The following is a 19,774-nucleotide window of genomic DNA, read 5'->3' as shown; positions in this document are numbered from 1 at the left end:
ATCCTTTCACCTAATTATTCAGTCTGTATGCTGAGCAAGTAATCTGTGAAGCTGGACTATATGAAGAATGGGACATCAGGATTGGAGGAAGATTTATTAACAACCTGTGTTATGCAGATGACACAACCTTGCTTCCTGAAAGTGAAGAGAACTTGAAGCACTTACTGATGAAGATCAAAGACCACAGCCTTCAGTATAGATTGCATCTCATCGTAAGAAAACAAAAATCCTCACAACTGGACCAGTAAGTAACATCATGATAAATGGAGGAAATACTGAGTTGTCAAGGATTTCATTTTACTTGGTTTCACAATCAACACCCATGGAAGCAGCAGCCAAGGAATCAAACAAGGTACTGCGTTGGGCAAATCTGCTGCAAAAGACCTCTATAAACCGTTAAAAAGCAAACATGTCACTTTGAGGAATAAGGCACACCTGATCTAAGCCATGGTTTTCTCAATGGCCTCATATGCCTGTGGAAGCTGGACAATAAATAGGGAAGACTGAAGAAGAATCGACACCTTTAAATTATGGTGTTGGTGAAGAATATTGAATTATACCATGGGCTGCCAGAAGAATGAACAAATCTGTCTTGGAAGAAGTACAGCCAGAGTGCTCCTTAGAAGCAAGATGGCAAGACTTTGTCTCACATATTTTGGACACATTATCAGGAGGGACCAGTACCTGGAGAAGGATATCATGCTTGGTAAAGTAGAGAACCAGCAAAAAAGAGGAAGACCCTCAACGAGATGGATTGACACAGTGGCTGCGACAGTGGGCTCAGGCATCAAAATTGCGATAGTGTCACAGGACCAGGCAGTGTTTCATTCTGCTGTACATAAGGTCGCTATGAGTCGGAACTGACTTGATAGCACCTTTTTTTTTTTTTTTAACAACAACAACAGTGATCATGAAGTGGTATCTCATTGTGGTTTTGATTTGCATTTCTCTAGTGATTAATGGTGTTAAAATTCTTTTCATGTGCTTATTGTCACCATTTGTATATGTTATTTGGAGAAATGTCTCTTCAAATTCCTTTCACATTTTTAATTAGATTATTTGTCTTTTATTGTTGAGTTGTAAGAGTTCTTTATGTATTCTGGATACAAACCTTTCATCAGTTATATTATTGCAGATATTTTCTCCCATTCTGTGGGTTGTCTTTCCTTACAGTGTACTTTGAAGCATACAATTTTTTAATACTCTTGAAATCCAATTGATCTATTTTCTATGGTTGCTTTTACTTTAGGTATCACAACTAAGAAACCATTGCCTAATCCAAGTTCACGGTTTTAAACCCATTGTTTCCTCTGGGGGTCATATAGTTTTAGCTTTTACGTTTAGGTCTTTGATCCATTCAGAGTGAATTTTTGTATATGATGTGAGGGTAGGGGTCTAATTTCAGTCTTTTGCATGTGGTTTTATAGTTATCCCAGAATAACTAGAAAAGACTTTTCTTACCCCCATTGAATTGTCTTGGCATCTTTGTCAAAAACCCATTGCTCCTAAATATATACATCTATTTTTGGACTTTCAATTCTATTCCATTAATCTTTGTATTTATCCTTAGGCCAGCACCATGCTGTCTCAATTACTATAGGTTTGTAGTAAGTTCTGAAATCAGGCAATATGAGTTTGCTGACTATATTCCTTTTTTTACAAAATTGTTTTTGTTGGCTATTCTGGGTCCCTGCATTTCCATATGAATTTTATGATCAGCTGGTCAATTTCTGAAAAGAGGCAGCTGGGATTTTGTTGAATCTGTACATGAATTTGAGAAATATTACTGTTGTAACAATATTAAGTCTTCTAATTCAGGACCACAGGATGTTTTTCCACTTATTTAGGCCCTTAATTTCTTTCAGCAATATTTTGAAGTTTTCAATGTACAAGTCTTGCCCTTTTTGGTTGAATTTTTTTTGTAGTATGTTCTTTTTTCTCATGCTATTTTAAATGGAATTATGGTAATGTCATTTTTTGGCTGTTCAGTGTTAGTGTATAGAAATGTAATTGATTTATGCGTATTGCTCTTGTACCCTGCTACCTTGAGGGACTTATTTATGAACACTAGTAGTTTATTTTTGTGGATTGCTTAGGTTTTCTTCATACTAGATTATATCGTCTGCAAAGGTTTATGTTTCTTTTCCAATCTGTATTCATATGACCCCCTTTTCTTGTCTAATAGACCTGGCTAAACCCCCCAGTAAACTGTTGAACATAACTGGTAACAGTGAACATCCTTGTCTTATTCCTGGTATTAATTTGCAGTGTTAGGTGTAATGTTGGTTGTGGACTTTTCATAAATGCCTTTTATCAGGATGAGGAAGTTTCCTTCTATTCCTAGTTTGTCGAATGTTTTTATCATGAAACGGTGTTAGAGTTTGTCAAATGCTTTTTCTTCATTTATTGAGATGGTTATCTGGTTTTTGTCCTAAAGGACAAATTAATATGGTGTATTATATTGATTAATTTTCATACATTGAACCAATCTTGTAATTCTGGGATAAATACCACTTGGTCGTGGTGTGTAATCCTTTCAATATGCTGTTGAGAATTTTTGCTTCTATATTTTTTTTTCTTTATATTCATAAAGGATATTGGTTTGTAGGTTTATTCTCTTGTTATATTTTTGTCTTGTTTTGATGTAAGTGTACTACTGGCCTCATAGAATGAATTGCAAAGTGTTCTATCCTTCTTTAAAAAACTTTTTTTTTTTTTGATGAAGAGTTTTTGAAGGAATGGTGTTAATACTTTTTTAAATGTTTGGTGGAATTGACCAGTGAAGTCATGTGGTCCTGGCTTTTCTTTGTGAAAAGTTTTTTGATTACTAATTCATCTTTTTACTTGTTATGGGTCTGTTCAGATTACTTATTTCTACTTGAGTCAAATTCAGTAGTTTTTGTCTTTCTAGAAATTTAATTGCTCATAGCATTCATCTATAATTCTTTTTATTTCTGTAAGTAATATCCCTGTGTTTGTTAGTTTGGGTCTTCTTTCTTTTTTTTCTTGGCCAGTCTATCTAAAGGTTTGTCAGTAATTTGATCATTTCAAAGAACTAAATTTTGGGCTTGTGCCTTTTGTCTATTGTTTTTCTGTTTATGCTGGCCTTTCAATGATTTCTGCTCTAATCTTTATTATTTCCTTCTGCTTGCTTTGGGTTTAGTTTGCTCTTTTGTTCTTTTTCTATATTTTAAAGTAGACAAGTGGGCTATTGATTTGAGATTTTTCCTTTTAAATTAGGCATTTACACCTATGAATTTCCCGCTAAGCACTGGTTTAGCTGTATCCTATGAGTTTTGGTATGTTGCATTTTCATTCATCTCAAAGTATTTTCTAATTTCCCCTTTGATTGCTTCTTTGAATGATGGGTTATTTAGGATTGTGTTTGTTTCATTTCCAAATATTTGTGAATATCCCAAATTTCTCTATCACCGATTTGTAATTTTAATCCATTGTGATCAAAGAATATACTTCATGTGATTTGTATCCTTGTTTTATGGCCTAGCATCTGGTTATCCTGGAGAATGTTCCATGCACATGTGAGAAGAACGTGAATTTTGCTTTTGTTGGGTGGAGTGTTCTGCAGATGTCTGTGGGTCTAGTTGGCTTGTAGTGTTGTTTAAGTCTTCTATTCCCTTGCTGTAGTCTGTCTAGTTGTTCTACCCATTACTGAAAGTGGCATATTGAAGTCTCCAACTATTATTGTTAAACTGTTGATACATGTGATGGTTAAGATTGTGTGTCAGCTTGGCTGGGCCATGATTCTCAGTGTTTATATGTGATTATTCCCATGACGGGATCGTCTTGAGTAGCCAATCAGTTGAAAGGGAGTTTCCTTGGGGGTGTGGCCTGCATCCAAATATAAGCAGATGTGCTGGCTTTTTGCTCACACTGGATCCTGCGGCTGGCTCCTGTTCGTGTGACCTCTGGTTCTTGGCACTTGAGCTGTCAGCTTATCTGCCGATTTTGGGATTAGTTGATCTTGACAGCCTGCGAGTGGAGCCCTGCTCTCCGACCTGTCAATCTTGGGTTCGGCAGCCCCTGTGGCTGCATGAATTGGGAGAAGCCTCATCTTAATCCATGGACTTGGGACATTCTAGCCTCTACAATCGTGTGAGCCATTTCTTTGATATAAATCTCTCTATATATTTATAGGCTTTACTGGTTTTGCTTCTGTAGAGAACCCAGCCTAAGACAACATACTATTGAAATTCAGTTGGTGTTAATCTGGACTGTTTAAGATGTTAACTGTAACCCCCCAGAGAAGCCACTAAGAAAATAACTCAACAACACAGCAAAAGAAATGACTTACAGGTAGTAACCACCAGACTGTTCAAATGAAGATATTGCTGTGGGAATGAGTCTTTGAAGGAGCCTTTCTGCCTTCTCTGGTGGCTGACAGGCTGCCAGTTTTCACCAAGATTGTGGGCTCTTGGCTTTGGAGATTTGTGGAGCTGGAGAGAGGAAAGATAGAAATAGGATGAGTTAAACATGTGACAAAGCTCACTGCCCTGAATTTCAGCTATTTTTCTTGAATAAATGCTCCCCAGATTGCTGCAGGTATTTGGTAAAGTTTCAGAGATCTCATTGCTTATATTGAGGAAAGAATTTTTGAATGTCCTCTATGTGGTTGCTATGGGTCAGAACTGATTCCACGGCAGTGGGTTTGGTTTGGTTTGGTTTGGTTTACTCAACTGTTTTTGCTGATGTCACTCCCTAACTAAAACATTTTCTAAGTCACATTGCAGGACGTTGAAGCGACTCTTCCTGGGTCAAATAAGAGTGTGGGGAGGTCGGCTTCATAAAGATACAGAGGGCCAAAAAAGGAAAAGGGGTCCAATGGAAATCCAAGAACAGGAATTCCAGCATAACTTGTCCTGAGAGATTAGAATTCAAGGCAGCTGGAAGGACCCAGCACTAGGGGTCCATGGATCTTCACCTAGTGGTCTGCTACATAAAACAGTGATTACAAATAAAGACTTTGGACCCAGCCTGCCTGGATTCACACTCCAGATCCATCACTACTAACTTTTTTTTCTTTGATCTGTACAGTAGGGCGAATAATAGCAGCTACAGCACAGGGACAGTGTGAGGTTTACACAAGTTAGTGGATGTAAAGCACTTAGGACAGTCCCTGCTACAGCTGGCATGCTGTTCTTATTTGTAGCATAAGGATCCACTTGTTCCATCTCTGCTCTCTTGTCTTCTCTTTACTGCCATCTTCACTTTCTATATTTCTTCTCTATCATGGTTTCTATTTTCTTACAATTTTAGGTGATTTATATCTTTGGCTTACTCGTGAATCCTTACTTTGCTTTACTGTTCCTGCTCTACTTCATCATTGCCATTCTCTCTCTCTCTCTCTCTGTGTATGAATATATGTGTGTGAATACACACACACACATATACATACAGTGAAACCTGTGACAGCTGGAACTTGACAGACTACCTTATTTTTCCGGGTATTGCAAGTATTCTGCCTTTGACAGGGTGCAATCTTACCACTCTTCTATTGCTAGTTTTAGCGGAAAATATTTGAGGTTACCTTCTCTGATGGGTTCCTACCTTACACAGCTTCTGGCTTTCACAGGTTTTACTATATATATGTATGTGTGTGTATATGTTTCTCTTAGCTTTAATTCAAATTCCCAAGGGTGAGAAGATACCCAACAATGTCTCATCCTTCTTTAGACAAAGCCCTCCACATTTGGCCACCTCATGGGTGGCTTCCCAGCCTTCGAGTTGGCTGTCCTTGAGCTGGTTGCTCTCCAGCTGTGGTAAGATATCACATGTTGGTGCCCACAATTGGCCTGAAAGCAGAAACTCTGCAGGGGAAGGTTTCCCAGCAAAGGACTGTGGGCTGGAAGAAATGGGTGATATTCACTTTTGTCATACAAAATGGTGACTGAAAAATCGTGATTCACACTTATTACATTCCAGGGGGAAATCTTATTCAGTTAATCAGAAGACAATGAGTGCCAAGAAGGGACCAGTGAAGAAGATGACAAGAACCAGCTACCTTCCAAAACTCAACCCGTGATTCCACAACTGTGCGGACTTGTAATTCTTCTTTTTTCACCTCTGATACTCAGTTTGCAAAGTGAATGTTCAACACACTTTTTTCAGGGAATGAAATAGATAAGAGCTCCCAAACCTCACTTTAGCTTCTCTTCCAGAAGTTCATTCCTTTCTTTGCATGAAAGCAATTTTCTCACAACTCTAAGATACCTAGCAGTGTTTGTGACTGTTAAGATATACTAAGAAAGCTGAAGGTTGACCTCAGCTCGTTTGCCTTTGATAATACACCCATATATGTATACCCACACCTACCCATGATCTGCTCTGATAGTCGCACTGCTTTATATCTGGTTTCTAGTTGGCCATTAGCTAAAAATATGAGGCCATCAAATTATTTTGCTAATTTAGGCTCTACTATGTTTGGTTCTTAAATTCAAGTTTAAACAAAGCTGCAAATCAAAAGCATTTTAAACATTTAGACTTGAAATATCATAGTATAGCCGAACAGCTTTGAATCGGGAATCATCTCAGGTACTGTCCACTCTGCCGTGAGCCTCTGAGATCCTGGCCAGGTGCCCTTACCTCACTCCATGCTTGTAAGATGCCGAGGCAAACTATTCAGCTTCTGAGGTGTCTTATCATTCTAGAAATTCAAGAGTTACTCAATTATAGGATCCTGCCATTTAGCTTATGATGGTTTAAGGCATTTTGTCCTGTTTTTGAACTCATACTGATGGCCTAGTTCTTCAGCCCAAGCTTTGCGAGTGTTCAAAATACTTACAAGTGGTGGTAGGATGGGTCTAGAAGAAGGGTTCCTCTAAGGTATTTGTAGAATTTATTGAATTCTCCTAATCATGTTTCGACTGTTTTTAAAAATATCATGTAGATCTGAAACATATATGTAATTATTCGCCCAGCTTGAAAAGTGGAGTTACTCTTGGAGTTTCAGTTTCCATAAATCACCCTCAGTTAAGTACGGTTTCCAGCCAGTAGTGTTCTCAGTGTACATCTGGTACTAAAACTTGAACTCTGTTCAGTACAACCAGTAATGAATACGAAATGTATTTCTGCAACTACTTGTGTAGATGATCACTTTCTTTAAGGAAGAATGCATAAATTTCATAGAGCCAAATAAGCAGTTCTTTCATGTGACTTTAAAATGTAATGCAGAGAAATATAAAGTAACTCACTGAAATCTGGAAGACATTATGCTGAGTAAAATTAGTCAGTTGCAAGAGGACAAATACTGTATAAGACCACTACTATAAGAACTGGAGAAATAGTTTAAACAAAGAAGAAAATATTCTTTGATGGTTACAAGAAGAGGGAGCAAGCGAGGGAGGGAGGGAAAGGGGTTTTCACTAATTAGATAGTAGATAAGTTTTATTTTATGTGAGGGGAGAGACAACACACAATATAGGAGTGGTCAACACAACTGGACTAAACCAAAAGCAAAGAAGTTTCCTGAATAAACTGAACACTTCATAGGCCAGAGTAGCAGGGGCAGGGGTTTGTGGACCATGGTTTCAAGGAACATCCAAGCCAATTAGCATAATAAAATCTATTAAGAAAACATTCTGTATCCCACTTTGGAGAGTGGTGTCTGGGGTCTTAAATGCTAGCAAGCAGCCATTTAAGATCCATCAGTTGGTCTCAACCTACCTGGAGCAAGGAAGAATGAAGAACACCAAAGACACAAGGTAATTATGAGCCTAAGAGACAGAAAGGACCACATAAACCAGAGACTACATCAGCCTGAGACCAGAAGAGCTAGATGGTGCCGAGCCACAACCGATGACTGCCCTGACAGGGAACACAACAAAGAGCCCCCGAGGGAGCAGGAGAGCAGTGGGATGCAGACCCCAAATTCTCGTCAAAAGACCAGACTTAATGGTCAGACTGGGGATAGAAGGACCCCGGAGGCCATGGTCCCCAGACCTTCTGTTAGCCCAAGGCAGGAACCATTCCCAAAGCCAACTCTTCAGACAGGGTTTGGATTGGACTATGGGATAGAAAATACCGGTGAAGAATGAGCTTCCTTCAATCAAGTAGACACATGAGACTGTGTTGGCATCTCCTGTCTGGAGGGGAGATGAGAGGACAGAGCGGGCCAGGAGCTGCCCAAATGGACATGAGGAGAGAGAGTGGAGGGAAAGACTGTGCTATCTCATTAGGGAGAGAGCAATCAGGAGTGTATAGCAAGGTATATGTAAATTTTTATTTATAAACTTTCACTTAAAGCACAATAAAAATTAATTCAAAATAAATAAAGTAACTCCTCTAAAGTATTCTACATTGGAACTATTTAAAAGTATTTTCCCTCAATTCAATCGACTATGGGTAGACATCAGGTACCATGACCCACATAATCAAATATTAATTTTTTTTATGTTCTGTACCATCTTTCTTAGCATGAGCAGAAAATTGATCATTTACATATTAGTAATAATATGTAAATTAGTAATAATGTTAATCACAGAATTACTGAAAAATAAAACATGTTTGTTTCTCTCAGACGGAGCTAAGCTGTTGTGGGTATTGAACTGACAAAGTCTGAAATCAACCCGTCACTGGGGTGGTGTACTAGCTGAAGCTCAGGCCACTAACTGACAAAGTTTGAAGTCATCCCATCAGTGGGGTGGTGTACTAGCTGAAGCTCTGATCACTAACTGACGAGGTGTGAAGTCACCCCGTCCTAGCTGAAGCTCTGATCATTAACTGATGAGGTTTGAACTCACCCTGTCACTGGGGTGGTGTACTAGCTGAAGCTCTGATCGCTCGGACCCTTGTCATACTGGAGTGAGGGATCCTCAGGAGCTACTTTGGGATAAGCTCCCCTGATGTCAGAAAAGTGCTGTCTCAAGCAGAGTGATAGGATGTTACCAGAACGGTATGCAGAACTACAGTGGAGTGCTCTAAGATCTGTGTGCTAATATCAGTTTGCCACTTACAAGCTTGTGACTTGGGGCAAATCACTTTTCATTGCCACCATTTCCTCATTTATAGAGTTGGGAATGTTTACCCTAACTATTGCCTTTGGATTGCTGTGCACGTGAAGGACCCTTACTCCATATATGTTTATTTACTTCTTAATATCCCCCTTGCCTCTGAAAGGGATGTGAGTTAGCTTTTAACAAATAGAGAGGTATAACAACAACACCCACAAGGTAAAAGGTGAACAGTCAAGTAAGAAATGTAAAGCTAAACAATCTTACAAGAATTCCCAAGTAAGAAAGCACCAGCTTAGAGCTTTCCAGTGGCCAGTGCAAAGAAGGAATGAGTTACAGGGTTCTGTTTTTTTTTTTTTTTTGAAGAAGGAAATACACAAGGACAGAGAAAATTCTCCTTATTCTAAACTCTGAGGGTAATCCGTCATGTAAGGTATTATAAGAAAATGCAATTATTACTGCAGTAACCAGAGGAAAAATGACCACTTTGGGTCTTTATTTTGTTTAATGCTGAGATACATATTGATATCAGTATTTATTTTTTGAAAAATTTAGAATTCATAAAACAAAAATCAGTAAAACAATATTTAATATATTTCAAAATTTAAAATGTCTAAATGTATTACAAAATATCAAGTGTACCTATTTATAAAAATGCTGCTGTAATAAAAAGTCGATAATAACAAGTGTTCACAGGATTTAGAGAAACTGGAACCCTCACGCACTGCTGGTGGGCGTGTGAAAATGGTGCAGTCACTTTGGGAAATAGCCTGGCAGCTCTTCAAACGGTTAAATAAACACAGAGTTACCGTATGGAGCAGCAGTTCCACTCCTGGGTATATACCCAAGAGAAATGAAAACATGCCCACACAAAAGCTTGTGCACGAATGTTTATACTAGTGTTTTTCAGAATAGCCTAAAGGTGAAAACAAGGCACATGTCCACCAACTGATAAATGGAGAACTGAAATGTGGTATATACATACACTGGAATATTACCCAGCCACGAAAAAGAAATGAAGTACTGATACATGCTCCCACATGTGTAAACTTTGAGAACATTATGCTAAGTGAAAGAAGGCCCAAAAGACCACGTATTGTATGACTCCGTTTATATCAAATGTCCAGAATAGGCAAATCCATAGAGACGGGAAGTAGGTTTGTCACTGCTAGGGCTGGAGGGGAATGAGGAGGGACTGCTGACTGGTACAGGGTTTCCTCTTGGAGTGATGAAAATATTCTCAAATTGATTGGTAATAGCTGCAGACCGTCTGGTTGTAGAGTTTCGTGAGTGTTCTAAAACCCATTGAACTGTACACTTTTAGTCAGTCAATTGTATATTACATGCATTATATCTCAATAAAGACGTTATCCAAAACAAATTTTAAGAATACATTAAAAATGTAATATGAATTTTCAGGTAAATTTAAATTAAGTATTATTTGATCTTCTCAGAAAATGTGATCTTAAAAAATAAAATGTGTTGCTAGTGCCATTGTTAAGAGCATATTTTTGAGTGGGATTTTCCAGCTAAGAAACTTCCAGAAGCTCTCCGAGCCAGAAGAATAATGAGGGGATAGTTAGAAGCTAATTCCAAATAGCTTCCTTTGGCTTCTTTAAGTCCATCTATCTGTTGCTTGATAATTTTGAGGAGATGTTTATAAAGCACCTTTTGACTTTATCTGGAACTGCATAATTTTTAATTTATGGAGAGATATGGTTTTTGTTTCAGACTTTATTTCTAGTTTTTCATCACTCAGAGTTACTTATATCAATTTTAGTACTAAATGATGTTCATATTCTACCAGACGAGAATTTTTTATTTTGGATTAAGGATTACTGTTGCAACATAAGCTCAACAATAACACAATTTTCTTTTTAGTAGCCTTTTCTGTGTCTATGTTACAGCTACTTATTTCAGTAAGATAAACTATTTAATTTTTATTATTGAGGCATACACATAACACATACGCTAGTTCACTGGTTTCTACAGGTACACTTCGGTGGCATTGATCACATTCGTCAAGTTCTACAGCCATTTTTGCTTTTTTTTTTCAAATTACCCTGCCACCAATTAACATGTCTTCAGTGCACCCAAAGCAAAAACTCCTTGTTTTCCTTCCTTCTCCCCTGGAAACCACTGATTACTTATGGTTTCTGTATAATTGCTTGTTTCATTTCGCTGAGATCATGCAGTGCTGGTCTTTCCGTGTCTTCCGGGCTCTGTTCCACCGTGAGGTACTGCCCTCACTTTTTGATCAGCTCTGACTCCACTAGTCTAATGAAATCCATGCATTTAAAGTTTATATTTACGCACATATTTACCATTCCTGGCACTAGTTATTCCTTTGTGTAAAGCCAAACTTTCTTTGGCATATTCTCCTCCCACTGGAGGGACTTCCTCTAACATTTCTGGAAGTTCAGGTTTGCTGGCATGAATTTTCTCTTGTGTTTGTCTGAAAAAGCCTTTATTTCACCATCATTTCTGGGTAATTTTTGCTGGCATGTATGATTTGATGGCCCATCATTTGGAAGGAGAGAGAGAAGGAATGCTTTTGGACTACAAGGGAACACCCTAGGTTGACAATTTTATTCTTCCAGCACATTGAAGATTCAACTCCACTGTCTTCTGACTTGTGTCTTAGTCATCTGGTGCTGCTATGACAGAAATACCACAAGTGGATGGCTTTAACAAACAGAAACTTATTCTCTCACAGCTTGGGAGGCTAAAAGTCCAAATTCAGGGAACCGGCTCCAGGGAGAAGGCTCTCTTTCTCTGTCAGCTCTGGAGGAAGGAAGGACTTCTCTCTTTTCAGCTTCTAGTCTTTGTCTCCTTGGAGATCTTCATGTGGCCTGGCCTCTGTCTTCCTCCATCTCTGCTTGCTTATTCTGCTCCTTTTATATCTCCAGAGAGATTGACTCAAGACCCTACACTAATGGTGCCTGATTAACATAACGAAGAAAACCCTATTCCCAAATGAGATTATAGCCGTTTGGGTATAGGAGAATTTGCAACATATATTTTGGGGGGCACAGTTCAATCTGTAACAGCTTGCATATTTTCTGATGAGAACTCTGTGATTTTCTTTTCTTTGTTCCTTTTACATCGTGTGGCTTTTGTTACTGGCTACTTTTAAGATTTTCTTCCCATAATTGGCTTTCAGGAATTGATTATAATGAGCCTCAGCATGGTTTTATTTATGTTTATTCTGCTCTGTTTTCCCTGAGCTTCTGTGGGTGTGAGTTTTCACTATATTTGGAAAATTTTGGGCCTTTTTTCTCCCAAATCTTTTTCTGTCCCTTACTCTCTCCTTCTGTGACTTTAATTACAAACTGAGACAGACAACTTGATATTTTTCCATGAGTTACTGATTCTCTGTTCATTTTTTTAGAGCCTTTTACTTCTTTGATTTATTTTGGCTGTAGTTATTAATAAGTCCTCACATTCACTGATCTTCTGCAGTATATAATCTGTTGTTAATCTCATCTAGTGAATTTTTCATTTCAAATACTGTAGTTTTCATCTCTAGAAGGTCCACTTGATTCTTCCTTTTTTATATCTTCCATATCTCTTCTCATTGTGTTTATTCCTTTAAATATTGAAACATATTCATAACGGCTGTTTTAACATCCTCATTGGCTAATTCCTTCACATCTCTGTCTGTTTTTAGTGACTATTTTTTCTTCTGGTTTTGGATCACATTTTATGCTGCTTCTCATATCAGTGTTTGATTAGAAGCTGGAGTTTGGAGGTTTTACATTGTTGGGTCTGGATTTTGTTGTTTGTTCTTAAAGGCAGTTACTTGTGGCTCAGCTTCACCTTTACAAGGCTTTGTCAGGGCCAGTCTACAGTAACCCTTACTCTGGACATGGTTCAGCCCCAATACTAAGGTGTGGCTGCTGTGGGGTCTCTACTGAACCCTGTGAGCAGTCATTGAGGACACTCTGCCCTGGCGTGCTGACCGGCCGCATGTGACTGTGGGACCCATTGGTCAGTGTTCCCAGGGTGCCCACCTGACCTTGTAGAGTGTTACCCTAAGCTGGTGTGTCTTGACATTCAGCAAAAACTCTAGGGAATCCCTACGGAGATTTCTGGAGTTCTGTTTCCGTGTAGCTCCTTTCTCAGCCACCTCAGCCTCCCCGGACCCCGGTGTCTGTCTCCTCAGCTTGGTCAAATGGCCATACTGGATTCACAGCCCCTCTCCCTCCTCTGAGGTCTGGAAGGTGTCTCCAGAACGCACTACCAGCTGAAATCTGGGGTGATGGTAGTGGTGGTGTTGGGTGCTGTCAAGTCGATTCCAACTCACTGTGGCTCCACATGACAGAGAAGAACTGCCCCGCATGGTTTCCCGGGCTGTAATCTTTACAGGAGCGGATCACCAGCTCTTTCTCCTACGGAGCCACTGGCTGGGTTTGGACTGTCAACTTTTGGTTGGTAGCAGAGCGTTTAGTTGTTGCACCACCTGGGGTCCTAGCGGTGATGGTAGAGCTCACTTAATTTGTGTCCTTTCTCAGGAATCACAGACATATGATGCATGTTGCTCAGTGTCTGGAAACAATTGTTTCATGTATTTTTTTCCAGTTTTCTGTTCGTTCACATCAAGAAGGCAAATCTCCCCTGGTGCTCCACCAAGGCCAGAAGTTAAGGATCCATTCGCTTAAAGCAACAACAACAAAAAACAAAAACAAAACAAAAACCAAAGAAAACCATTTTCAATCTAAAAATCACACTTTTCTTTGAATATGTGACATCTTCTTTATGTTGTCACCTAAATATATTTGTCTTGTCTTAATTACTAAAATTCAATATGGGTGCAGTGGTGGTATGTGGCTTCGTGTTGTCTTTTTTGATGATGGGATGAGTGGATTCCGGGAAGAAAGGAGCCAGAGGCTATTAGCTGATGAAACTGATGGACTGTGGCAGGGACTGCTGTGTGCTCACCACACTGTTTCATTTTCTATTGGACACAGAACTAGATTATATTTCTCATGTATGAAACATTTTACCTTACATAGTGTGTATACTAAGGAGCCCTGGTGGTGCAGTGGTTCAAGCTCTCGGCTGGTAACCGAAAGGTCTTGGGTTCGAATCCACTAGCCGCTGTGTGGTAGAAAGATGTGGCAGTCCGCTTTCATAAAGATTTACAGCCTTGAAAACCTATGGGGCATTTCTACTCTGTCCTTTAGGGTCACCATCAACTCAATGGCAATGGGTTTGGGTTTGGGTTAGTGTGTGTGCTACTTATTTAGTGATATATAGGTTTGAAACACTGTGTACACCTAGGTGTGGCCCTGTGACTGACTTCAGGCCAGTATAATGCAGGCAGAAGTAACATGTTATATTTTTAGGGCTGGCCCAGGATACCCTCCCAGGTGGTCCTCGCAGTGCTCTTTTCTTGTCTTGTTAGATGGGTGAGTGTTCACGGTGTAGAAACAGACTCCCAAGGCCCGAGGCGATGGCAAAGCTGGAAGATGGAACAACTTGGGTCCCTGGGTTACTGCGTATAGCATAGCTATTCCTTTCACGTGGGTGCTTGTACATGTTAGTTAACCTGCTGAGATTTGGGGTTTACTCTTTGAAGCAGTTAGCCTGTGCTTACAAACGTAGTATCGAACAATATTTTTTAGTAAGCCTTTCAGGTATTTGGGTAGTTTTTCAGTAGATAATGATATCTTCCCTTGAAACTACATAGAGATAAATTGAGCTATTCATTTATAGTGATGGCCCCTGGCCTGCCTGCATCACAGAGCCAGGTTCTAGAATATCAGTGGATGTTTTTAAATTAATTCTATTGCACTGCATTTTCCAGTCTGCTGAACATAACTAGAATGATTTTCTTTTTTCTGGCTAAGCAGTCTCCTCGCTTTTCCATCAATGTTTTTCTGAGACACCGCTCTCTTAAGCCTTGATACAAGTGCCTTAAATCTGGGCCCATACAACCATGCGACAGGGTAGCTGCAGTAATTCCCACTCAGCAAAGGGAGAGTACATGGCATCACTGCCCACAGCATTTATGGAATCCCATTGGGCAATGTGGTTGTCGGGTCCTACCCGCACAGGACTCGGGAAGTATCTGCGTGATGTTGACACGTGAGAGAGCTGTGCTGGCCACTGTATCTAAGTTTCCTGATAGAGCTACATCTGATCAATCTGGCTTTCTTTGCCTCTTTTTTCGGAATCTGACCTGTGCCCCTTGGAGCCACTCCTGCCGCTGATCCGTGGAGAACAACAATGGTGAAGGCCCTCCTCCTTGGGAAGGGGGTAAGTTCCTCCAGGTGGCTCAGATTCCGCTTTCTGGGAGGAAAGTTCCCAGTCTTTTTTGTTAGTGGCCTTTCGCTCCACTCTCTAGGGGTTTCTTCCTTGTAGGTCTCCTTGCTCACAGGTGAAGTGGTCATTTGGGATTATGGCCTTCTTTGGGAAGTATAGTTTATTTTCTAGTTGAACCAACTTGGGTGCCCAAAGGTGGGTTTATAGTTCAAACAAAGGCTTTTCGGTCTGGAGTTTGAAATAACCCAATTTCATCAAAACTAGTAGGTACCTTCATAAAATAATAATAATAATAATAATTCCAGAGCCTGCTTTGTTTGTTTGTACCTCTCCACTTAACAGCAGCTCCTTTGCCACTATTTGAAATAATGAATCAGGGTATGAAGTTAACACCCCTAATCTGATCTCTGCCACAATACTGAGTCTTTGTGATCCCTTGTTGCTCAAACACTACTCAGTCTTAACTCGATTTTTAGAAATAGATGAGGGAACCCTTGTGGTCAAGCAGTTAAGGCACTTGGGTGCTAACCGGATGGTTGGTGGTTCGAACCCACCATTTGTTCTGTGGGAGAAAGATGTTGAGGTCTTTATCCTCAAAGATATCAGCCTTGGAAACGCTATGGGCCGGGTTTACTCTGTCCTACAGGGTCACTGAGTCAGAACTGACTTGACGGCAGTGGGTTTGGCTTCGGTGTAGAAGCAGACGGCCTCTTCAACCCTTTGATGCCCGACATTCCTAGACTGTCTTTAGGCTTTCTCTATGTTCCGTTGTTCCTGCTTGCGCACTCTCTAATCTATGCCACGCTCATCTTTGTCTTCTGCCTTATCAAAGACAGCCGGCGTAGCGAAGCACCAGTCTTACACTCTGTTAGACGTGAAAGCAGTAAGTTTTATTGAAGAGTAAGGCTCACAAATGGGGACACACCAGCGCACCCCAGGCAGGGTACAGTAGTGTTCCTGACTGCAAGAAGAGAGGTTTCTATCAGGTGGAGTAGACAAAGGGCTACGTGCTCGCAGGACGAGGGGGGACCCCAAGGGGGTCCTAAACTATAACCCTTCCGAACATCAACTCTGTTTCCTGACATCCTGGATCGTGTTGACCAAGCCACTCTTCCTGGATCAACCTTACTCAAACTATAATCTCAGTCCTCAACCCTTGCTCTTTCTGTGTTACAAGCAGTTAAACTTTTACAAAGCCAAATTGTCTTTCTAGAGTAGCAGAAGCAGAGATTTTTAGGCCACGTTGCAGTTTAATTCAAAATGGAGTTATTTTAGATCTTGGGTTAGCCATCTTGGTCATGCCAAGCACCTCGGTTTCTGGGGGAGTCAGGGGGCACCCAAGGTGTTCAGCATTGCAGAATATTCAGCGGCATCCCCAGCCTGTACCCACCAGATGCATCTCCCACTGGTGATAACCAGAAGTGTCTCCTGACGAGTGGCCCCTGCGCAGCGAAAATCGCAGCCAGCTAAGAATTTCCGATTGATTAGTAAACGCTGTCTTGTTTAAGGAGCTCTGGAGGCAAAGTGGTTAAGTGCTTGGCTGCTAACTGAAAGGTTGGCAGTTCAAACCCACCCAGTGCCTCCATGGGAGAAAGACCTGGCGATCTGCTCCCATAAAGATGACAGCCTAGAAAACCCTATGGGGCAGTTCAACTCTGTCACATAGGGTCCTTGTGGGTTGAATCGACTTTATGGGCCTACTCATTTATGGCCTACTCATTTACAAAGTAAGCTTTCCTCTTTCTTGTAGGGTATTGGGAACTATTAAAATACCTAAGTTGATTCTTATGAAGCTTGAAATCTTGGATTCTAGATATAGAAGGTATCTTTTCTTTCTTTCCTTCCTCTCAACACAGGAGTGATTATTTCTGCTCACATAATCTTAGGGGTATTGTCTGCTTACGTTTAACAGCACTGAGTCTGTGTGAGTTTCAACAACGCCTCTGTCATTATCAGCATCAGACTTGCTAATCTAGACCTCTGGGACAAAGCAGCACTCCTGGTCCCCACAGAGAGGGAAGCGGTCAGAGCTGCTCAGTTCACATCCACCCCAGTGTCTGGGCACAGCTTGACCTTTGTCCTGTATTAGTACACAAACTAACTACCTTACAGACACATATCTAGATAATCTCCCTTCCTGACTAATTAGAGAAACAATAAAAAGCTGAAATGCAAATTTATTAAAATGTGTACATTTTCTGAATAAAATAATGGAGAATGATCCCTTTGGAAATTTATTTGCACTTTTTCTCCCACCACAATCACAGCAAACCCAGCAGTACTTCTGCATGCTGTCATGGTGTAATCAGGCCCCTGGAACAGAAGGGAAGATGGTGAGACATCGTCTCCCGTACTGTGGCCATGTGACCAGGAGGGACCAGTCCCTGGAGGACATCATGCTCGGTAAAGCAGAGGGCCATGGAAAAAGAGGGAGACCCTCAACAAGAGGGATTGACACAGTGGCTGCAACAACGGGCTCAAACAGCAACGACTGTGAGGATGGCGCAGTGGTGTCACTGGCTGGTGTTACCAGTGTGGTAACTCATGGCGTCACCCTCCCCATGGACCTTCTCCAGTACCAGGCCATACAGAACCCTTAGTAATCTTTTATGTACTCATGTTACTTGTACGTCATAACCCCTGCATATCACTCCTTTTCCTGTAATTACTACTTTATTCTCAAAAAAGTTATTGATACGGGTTCACAAATACTAATTACCACAATATGGTAGCTAAAACACCAGAAAATTTGACAAAATCAGCAACTATAAAGCCAGGGGCAAGGAAAACACCAGCACGTGCGTGTAGTGCATGCAGAAAAACCGTATGACCTGAAACATCACTGTAACTGAGTAATGCCAGCTCTGACCAGAGCACATTAAAAGGTTCGAAAAGTAAATCGGCACAGAGTTTTAGCCTCATAGGTATATTGATACATGTAAGCTGGGCTTAGAAGTGTTGTCGTTACAGCTAACTCAGGGATTTTTTACAAACATAATAAATTGCCGCTGATCTGCACAAAAATTTCAGAGACAGTCATTTTGGTACCATCCCCTGTGACAGCTTCACTGGGAATAGTCCGCACCCCCCCCCCCACCCCCCACCCCCTGACGCCACTGGAATGGGCAGGACCAGGCAACGTTTCCTTCAGTTGTACACAGGGTCGCTAGGAGTCGAAATCGACTGGACAGCACCTAGCAACCACGACACAGGACGGTACCGACCTGCTCAGGAAACGGGGGTCTTTCCCAGAGACCACCTGAGCGTTGGCTCAACTAGAGTGCTTCTGCATTCTATGTTCAAGTGAGAGCAAGGGTCCAGGTAAACCCAAAGTGACAAACTTAGCTACCACTCCCCACTGCCACCCTGCTCTTGTGGTTGTGCACCGAGGAGTCGGTTCCAACTCAGCGACCCCACGTGACAGAGCACAGCTGCCCCGTAGGGTTTCCCAGACTGTAATCTACTGAGGAGATCACGGTCTTTCTTCTGCAGGGCCGCTGGGTGCATGACGACCACCAACCTCTGGGTTAGCAGCTGAGGCCTTACAGGTCTCAACACCGGGCTCCTCCCCACACTCCCAGCAATGGAAAAGTCACACTGTGTAGCCAACACGACAGGCGGACGGTTCCTTTGCAGGCCTGGCCCTTGATCGCTGTCAAATGGCTAACAAAGGTCGCAGCCACCGGACCACTTCCTATTGCCTCGCTTTTCCCAGTTGGGGAAATACGGGCACTATTTGTCACTGAAACCAAACCCCTTGCGGCCTAGTCCATTCCGACTCACAGCGACCCTACAGAGCAGAGTAGAACTGCCCCACAGACTTTCCAAGGAGCACCTGGTGGATCTGAACTGCCAAGCTTTTGGTTAGCAGTCGTAGCACTTAACCACCAATCCACCAGTGTTTCCACTATTTGTCAAGTGGGGACAAAATGAAGTGCCAGTAAAAATGTAATTTTCTTAGTGGCTTGAGAAGAAAACACCGCGTGGCGGCACTTGAGTCCCTCTCCCCTAACTGTCTGGTTGTCTAGAGAAGAGAAAAACCCACCAGTGTTGGCCAATTCCTAATATCCAAACTTGTAAGACTGCTGCACGGAGCCCTAGGGTTTGCAGAGGGCCACGGCAGCCGGTGGGAGGTGGGACCCGGCCTGGCCCTGCAGCCCCGGAGGAGGGTTGTGGCGTGGGGTGGGGTGGGGTGGGGTGGGGTGGTGCGGGGTGGCCTGGCGTGGCGTGGCGTGGGGTGGCGTGGCGTGGGGTGGGGTGGTGTAGGGTGGGGCGGGGGCGGGGTGGCGTGGCGCGGGGTGGCGTGGGTGGGGTGGGGTGGGGTGGCGTAGGGTGGGGCGGGGGCGGGGTGGCGTGGCGCGGGGTGGGGTGGGGTGGCGCGGGGTGGCCTGGCGTGGCGCGGGGTGGCGTGGGTGGGGTGGGGTGGGGTGGCGTGGCGCGGGGTGGCCTGGCGTGGCGCGGGGTGGCGTGGCGTGGCGTGGCGCGGGGTGGCCTGGCGTGGCGCGGGGCGGGGTGGCGTAGGTTGGGGCGGGCAGGGCGCC

General features: G+C 42.1%; 1 protein-coding gene across 1 annotated transcript in view; it reads left to right on the top strand.

Moving 5' to 3' along the window:
- The window catches only part of CCDC169 (coiled-coil domain containing 169), a 76,216-nt gene extending 70,176 nt beyond the window's left edge, over positions 1–6,040 (top strand). Inside the window, exon 8 of the mRNA XM_049853279.1 lies at positions 5,941–6,040. Coding sequence (XP_049709236.1) covers positions 5,941–6,040 — 100 coding nt within the window. The remainder of the gene's footprint in view (positions 1–5,940) is intronic.
- The last annotated feature ends 13,734 nt before the right edge of the window (positions 6,041–19,774 follow it).

This window comes from Elephas maximus, chromosome 14 (assembly GCF_024166365.1).
Source record: "Elephas maximus indicus isolate mEleMax1 chromosome 14, mEleMax1 primary haplotype, whole genome shotgun sequence".
Taxonomy (NCBI): Eukaryota; Metazoa; Chordata; class Mammalia; order Proboscidea; family Elephantidae; genus Elephas; species Elephas maximus.
This window is presented reverse-complemented; position numbering and strand designations above follow the sequence as displayed.